At 37.7% G+C, this 9,836-nt stretch overlaps 1 protein-coding gene and 1 pseudogene across 1 annotated transcript; both read right to left on the bottom strand.

Moving 5' to 3' along the window:
* Positions 1-57: 57 nt before the first annotated feature.
* On the bottom strand, positions 58-1,786 carry LOC148918056 (uncharacterized; annotated as a pseudogene).
* A 3,674-nt stretch (positions 1,787-5,460) lies between these two features.
* On the bottom strand, positions 5,461-9,319 carry LOC103329805 (pescadillo-like protein). The gene is made up of 13 exons (XM_008232325.2): positions 9,180-9,319; positions 8,970-9,055; positions 8,488-8,736; positions 8,267-8,389; positions 8,055-8,139; positions 7,860-7,970; positions 7,620-7,713; positions 7,192-7,478; positions 6,816-6,923; positions 6,576-6,697; positions 6,172-6,391; positions 5,851-6,048; positions 5,461-5,734 (listed from the first exon to the last, which is right to left on the bottom strand). Exons 1-13 carry the CDS (start codon positions 9,207-9,209, stop codon positions 5,645-5,647), a joined length of 1,803 nt encoding a protein of 600 aa, XP_008230547.1. The 5' UTR covers positions 9,210-9,319; the 3' UTR covers positions 5,461-5,644.
* Between the last annotated feature and the right edge of the window lie 517 nt (positions 9,320-9,836).

Genomic DNA, 9,836 nt, shown 5'->3' on the forward strand with positions numbered 1-9,836 from the left:
ATTATTTGAGTGAAATTTTATTTTATTTTTCTCAATTCTTATATCTAAATCACGCATACCAACCTTAAATCTCAAAAAAGAAAATATACCAAGAGATACCATTACTGAAGTTACCTATAAGTTACCAATATGCACATGAATAATAAAAATCAACTAGCTAGCTAGCTATTCAATGTATGGTGTGAACCAAACAGGTTGAGTATTGAACAGGCTAGTACGAGGGTGATCATTGGGAACAATAAAACGCTGGATGTTCTTGTTTGTCAAGGAAAACACCCCAAAGTCGCGTCCCATCCACGGTGATGCTAAACAAGGATTATCTAAAGCAAAACAAATGCAATTTCCTTCAACTCTCTTCTTATAATCACCATAACTAAGACTGATGCTTGTAGCAGAGATGAGCTTGTTGCTTGCCTTGCTCAGGAACAATATCCTATCACCGCCGAGGTCTTCAACCTCTACCCACTGAGGACCATTGTTGTTACATTCAAGCTTGAACACTCGAAATCCTTTAGTTTAGGTGGAATGACATAATTGCGACCTAAGAGGGACTGGGGAATTATTGGATCCTTTTCATAAGCAAAACTAGTGTTATGGAGAATCATAAACAGCTCCTTTGTTGTAGGATCTTTTGCTAAGCGAGGGCTTTCCTTTTCGGTAACATATACGACGCCACCCGTAGTGTTAGAGGACAGGGAACGAACTGGCCTTGGATGAAGCATAACCAACTTTTGAGGCGGCCCGCTGTACTTATTACCAGGAGGCCCGGCATTGGCATGGCCTTCAGCGTGTAACATTTGGAGATCGTACACGATCGAAAACTGTGCTGCATCCCGATTTACAGCATATAATTTCCCATCAATTATTTCTATATCCAGAGTAGTGAAGCGTGTACCCTCTAGCACTGGCTCAATGAGGGTCCATGATTTATCTGTTGGTCTACAAAAGGCCAAATAAAGGCCTTCCCCACAAAGGCCAGCCACAAGACATGATGAGTTTATTATCTGATGACGATGATGATGATCATCTGATTTTGACCACGACGATGTCGTTAGCAACGGCAATGAAGAGGCTACCACTTTCTTGAAAAAGAAAGGTCTGGTGCCATACATGTATGGAATGGTGGATTGTGATGGCAGCATGACCCGAACACCTGAAAGTGGGTTCAAGAAGAAGTTGAGGGTAGTATAAGGGTACTTGAGATGATAATCTTGCAAGGCGTGCAAGCAGAATGACCACGGATACAAAATTCACTATCAACCATAATCAACCACCCCTCGATGGAACCAACACAATCTCGCCTGCTTATATAATCGTTAGAGCCAAACGACGACGACTTGTGAGTTTTGTTGTCACTTAGACTCAAGAAGTAATGATCTTTGAGAGAGAACGGGTGTGAACGGAGCATGAGCCAGGGAATCTCAAGTTGAGGAACAGGAGGGCAACGCTTAACGGCTAGGGCAGCTCTCCAAGAACGGCATACTGCGCCACAGCGGAGATAGTCTGGGAGGCATAGCCGTTGCAGAATCAATTGCATGATTTCTTCTGGGAGTTCATCAGACCACCTGCTTGTAGTAGTGGTACTGATCACTGCTTGAATTGCTCTTCTTATCCTCATCATCGCCATTGTGATCTGGTGGCGACTAAAATCTTGAGGGAGGGAAAGCAACAACTTTCTCAACAGGCGGTAGTATGTGAATGTGGCCTGAAAAATGGCAAAACCAACTTGTGCCCATTTCAACCTTGTGTTCTTAGAAACTTTTCGAATTAATTTTCGAATCGGCATTTTTCCTGCATGCATATGTAGGAGCGAGCTAGTTTTTTTTTTGGTCTGAACAGGAGCGAGCTAGTTTGATGAACAGAATTAGTTATAAAGTTTGAAACGACAAACATACATAAACATTAAAGCTGTCAAAAATTAAATAAGAAGAAGAAAAGAAGCCTACCGGTCGCTTTTCTTCAAATGCTCAAGGGAAGAAGGGTCCTTGAAATAAATTAACAACTTCTAGTATATATATATATATCACACACAGAGGTAAGAAAGGAATTCCTAATTAATTTTGTATATGGTATCCGGTATCCGATATTTTCTCAAGATTTGGTATAGATCGTGACTTTATTAAACTATAACAGTAGTGGTTAACTATAACATAACTTAACTTGCTTTTATTTGGAAAGAAACAAAATTATTTAAAAAGGCATGAAAAGAAACAATGGGGAATGACCATAAGTCATCAATGGAGGAGAACGAACATGAAAATATAGCATCCCAATCAAAAAAAGAATTGATAGGAAAAAAAAAATCATATATACTCACCAATAACCAAAGGAGGGAGTGGAGTGCCAATTGATGGTGTAGGAGGATAGCCGATGAAGAATGACACATGTGGTAAGAGTAACATTATTGATAATATATTAATGACATTATTTTAAGTGCAAGGAGAATGACACATGTCAAGCGAAAAATGGAAAGCTCCAAAGGAAAAGGTTAGATAGAAGGTTAGAGAGAAAGTTGTTAGCATTTCCCTTGAAACAAAAGGCCATTTATGATAATTTCGTATCTTTGAGTCAGAAGAGGAAAGAGGAGCAACCTTCCGAAGAGGAAGAGGAAGAAGACGAAGACGTGAGTATCGGGTTTGGAACTTACCCTCCAATCCTCACCTACCCTCCCATCCCCATCCATACCCAAAAAAAAAAAAACCATTGTTCCAACTGTTTCCTCCCAAAACCCACGTGGCTATTGGTATGCACTGGTGCTGCCTCTGCCTCTTGTTGTCTTCCTCGTTGTGAGTGAGAGGCATTGGGTGTATTTCGAGCTTTGGGTGGTGAGGTTGGCGAACAATTTATAAACATCCCAATTTATTCATAATGGATTTGTTTGCTCCTGCTGCTCTTGGGACGTACTCCAGTTACACTGACTGTGAGAAACCTCGTTAAATCTTTGTCTCTGCTATTCTTCTTGTTCTTGCATTTATTTTCTATATTAACTTGTGGGTTGGTTTGAGGTGTTTCCATAAAGCTTAGGTGCATTTGGCACAACAATAAATTCCTAACTAATTTTGTATCTGGTATCGTCGCTGAGCAATGCAGTAGATGAAGTCTATTTCTTTCAGTTATCATCTCTTATGTTGAAGAAAATAATCATCTTCTTGACAATTAATTATTTCTTTCAGTTCCCTCTCCTTCCTCGTCATCTTCGCCGCATTTGTATGGTGGATGATCGCCAGTCTTGGTTTACCACATGCCACCGTCGCCCCTATTGCCCCCACTGTTCTGACCACCTCCACAGAACTTACCCTCCAATCCTCACTTACCCTTCCACCAGCACCACCTGCCTCCTCCCAAAAAGAACCATGCCTTGGTCCTCCCTCTCCGAATAGGAAGAGGATATTCTTCTTCATGGTTATGGAATATTTTTCCTCAACGAAATCCTCTTCCTCTGTTGGGAAAAAATAAAAAATAAAAAAAATATATATAATCCTCTTCCTCTTCTGAGGATAGGCAACGAGATTGAGGGGAAAACCAGAGCCTTCCGAAGAGGATGAGTAAGTGGATACTGTCTGGTCTGGGATAGAGAACAATGACGGACTTGGCTGGAATTTTGAACTTACCCTCCAATCCTCACTTACCCTTCCATCCCATCGCAAAAAACATTATTACAATTTACAACAACTCTTGCCTCCTCCCAAAACTCACGTAATAATCTTAATGGGTATGCGTATGCCTTGGTCCTCCCTCTGCCTCTTGCAACGTTCATGTTGCAACATTAGCCATCTTCATCTTCATCGTTCTGTATCCAGGCAGTATCCAAATCCTCTTCGCATGGTTGTGGAATATCTTCTTCCTCTTTAGAAGGCTTTGGAATATCCTCTTCCTCTGTTGGGAAAAAAAAAAAAAAAAAAAAAAAAGAATATCCTCTTCCTCTTCAGATGGTTTCCTCGAGTATTGTTGGTACTGCTTAGGTGGCCAGGACGGTGGGGCAGTAAGGGCGGCAGGGGTAGGTGGTAAACCAAGACTAGCGATCATCCACCATACAAATGCGGTGAAGACGATGAGGAATGGGAGGGTGGTTCTTGCTTGTGCGTACATTTTGTTCAAGAATTAATCGTCAAGAAAGATAATTATTTTCTTCAACATAAGAGATGAGAACTTAAAGAAATAGAGAGATTTCAGAGGTTGATTATCAGAAATGGAGAAATGGCATTTGTTTCAATTCGGTGGTGAGACTACTCTGTAAACCCAAGGATGTTACTTATATATACGTGTGCCTCTCTAAGCCGTACGGTTGAGGGTTACCGTTAGGATGTTGCCACGTTGCCTATCTACCATTTCAACTAGTAAGATGAAAAATGGTCCTCCGCTCATCTCGGTTGCCTTTATATGGGTGTTGAATTTTGAAATTAAATAGGGAGTTTCACTAAAACACCTAAAATGGGAGCTGAAATTATAAAAAAATCCAACACCCAAAACACTTTATAAACACACTCAAAACCCATCATTACACACACTCAAAACCCATTTATAAACACACCCAAAAAATATACAATTGTTGACTTTGGGTTGATTTTGGGTGTGTTTCTATGTTTAAATAGTGTTTAGATTTTTTTTTATAAATACATGTCTAAGATTGGGTTTATTTATAAATTTGTAAATTAAATATTGATAAAAATGAAATTTTAAAGGGTGTGAAGTGATTATGATTATTACTATATGCTTCTCATATTGTTTCTAATTGTCATGGGGGCCATTTCCTTTTTTCCTTTTAATATACATATATTTATAGAATATATGCATTTATACATTAATAAGAACCCAAAAAAAAAAAAAAAAGGGAAAAGCAGCGAAGAGGAGTCCACGTCCTTGTGGGTCTCAATTTCCATGCAAACGTGGGGGTTTCTGATATGGATCCGGATCCCCTAATATAACATTGGAACAGGTGAAACTCTACTTTTTAGGATTTGGAGTTTTTCATTAGAATTGAAAGTATACAAATTTATAAATAAATCTTAGACATGTATTTATAAAAAAACTCAAGCACTATTTAAGTATAGAAATACACTTAAAATCAACCCCAAAGTCAACTTTTTGGATGTGTTTATAAATGGGTTTTGAGTATGTGTAATGATTAATTTTGGGTGTGTTTATATGTTTAAATAGTGCTTGTGTTTTTTTATAATTTCAACCTCTATTTTGGGTGTTTTAATGAAACTCCCTTGAAAGTAATAGCCTTTGAGTTAGATTTTAATTCTTTTATATTAAAGTTTGAATTGATATCATTTATTTATCTTCAATGATAAATTTTTAGTTAACTTGAAAATGTTAATTTTTAATTATCTAGCATGCAAGTGAAAATAAAATAAAATTGTGATACAATATGAATGGGCCTAATTCTTTACTTTTGCCCTGGCCCTCAAAAACTCAAGACTGACGAACAAATAACTTCGCAAAAACTTACGCAAGTTGGCAATAAATATAAATGATTGTATTGAAAATGCTCCAATAGGTTCAAACATTACCAGATATTACAGACATCAGCAGTCTATAACGAAATCAAACAAGAAAATTTCCTTGGCCACACTACCAAGTCTCGCTCCGAAACAGCAACTCAATAACAAAACCATAGAAGGTAATTTTCTCAGGCATCTTAACCTTCCTTTGATTTTTGAGATTCTTTAAGTTTTCTCTTCCGTTCCCTGATGACATCAATATGGTCCTTCTTTCGTTTTATCCCTTTCTGTATGAAAGAAAAATCCAGGACAAAATATTATTGCATTTGATATATAGTACATGTAATTTCTTAAGTTTTTTATAAGATCCATGAAAATAGCATGACGGCATCAACAAATTTACCTCCGCGGCTTCAAGTTTACCCCTCCGCTTACCGGACAAGACCAATTTAGCCAATTCACTATCATCATCAAATTCTTCCTTATCCTCGGTCTCCTTGCCAGAGATATGATTATCTATATTCGAGACAGATGATGAATGTGGGACGCCATGAAGCTCCTTATTCAATTCATCATGATACTGCCTCTCAAGAGCCATCATCTGTACAGCATCAGAATTTAGTTAGCATCAAGCAAGTAGTTTTGATGTCTCTATGCACATGATGAAATTAAATGGCAGAAAAATATCACACATCTAAGCATCATGCTACATTCTCTTGTTTACCTTCTTCTTTTTCTCAACAGCTTCTTTTGCTTTTGCTCGGTCAATTACACCTTCAGCCAGTAAATTCTGAGGATCTTCCAAATCTTCTTTTCCCACACCTGGTAGGGGGAGGACTTCACTTCTGCCAGCAGTCTTCCATTGGTTAATGGTCTCAGCATAGTCAGGTACGTAACCTTCTGCCTCATTGTCAACAAATGGTGACAAGTGTGGGGGAGGATCCCTGTTCAAAGAGCAACCAAATTAACAACATTACCAGTCATAAACTTCTAGTATCAAATAGAGCAATGATAAACACAGGTAAGGAGTAAATCAAGGTCTATCAGTTCATGTAACCTATTAACCGGAAGCTGAGGAACGTAGCCAATGAGACTTATTAGTTAATTCATCGTGTCTCATAATATTACCTTCCCGCCAAATAACCCCCAGTTGGTAAAATGATCCGAGCATTTATACAATCATAAACCCATTGTGGTTGAACATATTCCCTGGCAAGAATCTGACGACCATGCATTGGCCTGTCAACAATCTACAAAATAAACAAGCACTCTTGTCAGCCCTGTAATACAGATCAATGCTTTTCTTTTGTGGGAGGTGGGGTACCAAAGATCAGTCGACGACTCCGCCATATAGAAGTAACAGCATACCTGGTGGGTAATGCTCTCATCATTTTCCTCAAATGGAGCCCCATCACCTTCCCAAGAAACAGTGCCACCAAAAGCAGGAATAACAAAAAGCAACGACTCTCTGTAAACCTGAACATAGAAAAAAAAAAATTACAAGAAACATAAGCACAATTTCTATTGCCAATCAACTAAAAGAAACCAAATTACAAAAGATTTTCATATTAATCATGATGGAGTTGCACTTTGATTATTATTAGAAAAATTAATTGCGTTATTATATTCTTTTATATTAAAACACCTTTAAGGCCTCACCCATCAGACCTATTTATTGGTAGGAAATTAATTTTTTGTCAATAAGATCTCTTCTAAGTTCCAATTTAAAACTTCTAAGACTCACCTCACGGTTCAAGAAAAATTTCATATCCTTGAAGAGTTTCTTACACTCTCTTGTATCATCATCCTCTTCTTCCTCGCCAGCAACATCTTTAACAAGGTGCATTAATGCACCAGGTTCATTAGAAGGGAGTTGATGCTGAAGTTGGGCAAGCCTTAATTCAGACTCACTAACTGAATCCCCAATCTGCTGGCTCTCAACATTCCCTGATCCAGACAAACTTGAAGCTTGAGGATCCAACACAGCGGACTGAGAGTTGGCATCAAAGTATCTTGATAGTGCATAAAGATCTGCAAAGTTGAGAAAACTAAATCATACTGATGCTCCATTAACAGATATACACAAGCATACAATCCAACTCAACAATGCTAAAATCTCCAAAACACAAGCTAAGATGCAGCTTATCTCAAGAAAGTAGTAAAATTGCATACCAGCTGCTAAAGCTTCTAATCGAGGATCAAGAATGGGTGGATACTTCACATTTATGGAACGATATAAATGACAATTCACAAATGCAAGAAGAGCCTGCACCAAAGGTGGAGAAAAACTTTATTTCATGTAATTGGTTCATTGGAAGAATAAGAAAAGTAAATATATTCAACTATCAAAACATCTTTTACAGTACATGCATTGATAAGGAATAAACTGAAATTCAATGTAAAATATATAACCTCATAAAATTCCAAAAAGTTTAGCATGATGTTGAAGTCAATATCCTCAGTCAAAACTTGCTGCAAGGGGTGAGGGGTCAACCATGTGACTTTTTGCCCCTTAACCTCGGCCTGCATGGACAAACAATGCAAACATATAACACAAAATGCACAGTATAAAGATTAAAATAAGCAGTGTACAGTATGTAACCACACCTGATAATATATGCCCTTGACAGATACAAAGACTTTGCGCAATTTATGAGTCCGAGATATATAAGCTTGCCATTCATGACTCAGCCTAGCAATAAAGAAACACAAAGATCACGAAATGATTAACACTTGGAACTATCCAAACATCATTTCACAGTTCAAAACGCCATTCTTCTTTTCATTTTTTTCATTTTTGGCATAATTCAGGTATCTACCTTCGACAGTTATGTATGCGTTTCACTTCAATTCTTTCCTCTATAGCAGGTAATGCTGCAAAGAGGTGAACCATGGTGAGACAGTCATCCAAATCTCTAAGTGCATCAATGAAATTTGGATACCTGCAAAATCAAACATACCAAAAAACAATTGTCAGAAGCTCAGCATACCATCAGAGACATGCAACTAACTTTTTGGCAACAAGAAAAAGTTAGCAAACCTCTGCAAAATAATTTTATCTAATCTGTAAGTGGGTCTCCTTTGTCTGAGAAGATTTGCACGATCCCGGTTCTTCTTCGCATCTGCTTTCTTTACTTTTCTTTCATATGCCCTGATCTCTCTCAAACGCTCAAGCAATGGTTCGTGTTGAATGAATGAAACATCCTTCAAGTGATAATAGGTATGGTGATTTCCTTTCACCTTTTTCTTCGGCTCCCGAGGAAAAACACCCTTTAAAATACACAGTTTCCTAAAATTTCCACAAGAACAATAAAAAAATCAATACATAACAAAACTCCTTTTTCTTTCCGAATGAAATAGTCTAAGATAATTCAACCAGCAGCTGGTTAACATTATAATAAAGCTCGAACTAACCAGAATACATAAACCCTAACAAATATGTAAACAGAAGTTGTATAAATATGTACACACAAGTTATATAAAATCATGTGAAAATATAGAAATTGCAACTTTAATGTGTACCTGAAGAGGGGTAGACTGACTTGAAGTTGCTTGACGGCTTGTGACCTAGTGATGTACCTCGCTGCATTTCCTTCCTTTTTCTTTCCCTGCAAATACGAAATAAAAATAAGGAAAAGTGTTAGAAAATGTTTAAATTATATACTGCAAAGTTTGATTTGAATATTGATACAGCTTAATTTATCCAATACGGGAAGGTGAAATAGAACTCACAGGAGGCCTGTAATGCTTATGCTTAACCATGGCTGCGGTGATGCTGAGACTGACACAGGGAGAAAGAAGCGCGAGGAGGCTGAAGAAGATGTAATGTTATGTATAAGTTTAGGTTAAGGGACTTAAGAGTGAAACCGGACGTTGGTCAGATGGTTCGGGTGCGGGTTTGTGTGCCGTACATGGGCTTGAGCCCAATTATGTAAGAAATGTCTGGTTTGGGCCAGGCCCAAAACTAATAAGAACGTACTACGGAACAGACGGTCCAATTTGAGAGGGTGGTGGAGTGTACACAGAAAATGTCGTTTGTAACCTTATGCTTTGTTTATAGGGGGAGTTTGTGTATATAAAATTATAAATGGTACAATGTGAATTATGGATAGATAGAGAGCTAGGTTTTTTCTTTTTCCAACAAGCAAGCATGTCCCACTGCCCAATAATTAATTGGGTATGATATTTTCTTCATCTTTTTTCCAATTTATCAGTTGTACATTTCAGTATGAAAAATATAAAATGATGTTAATTGCCAAATAAACGTGAAACAATGCAGGGACGGAGCTATAATTGTAAAATTTGGGGGGCCGAAATAGAAAACATGAGTATATATTATTTTCAAAGGGGCCATTAATTTAAATTACAAATTGTCTATTAGTAAGTTTT

This window comes from Prunus mume, linkage group LG4 (genome assembly GCF_029339155.1).
Source record: "Prunus mume cultivar Tortuosa linkage group LG4, ASM2933915v1, whole genome shotgun sequence".
Classification (NCBI taxonomy): Eukaryota; Viridiplantae; Streptophyta; class Magnoliopsida; order Rosales; family Rosaceae; genus Prunus; species Prunus mume.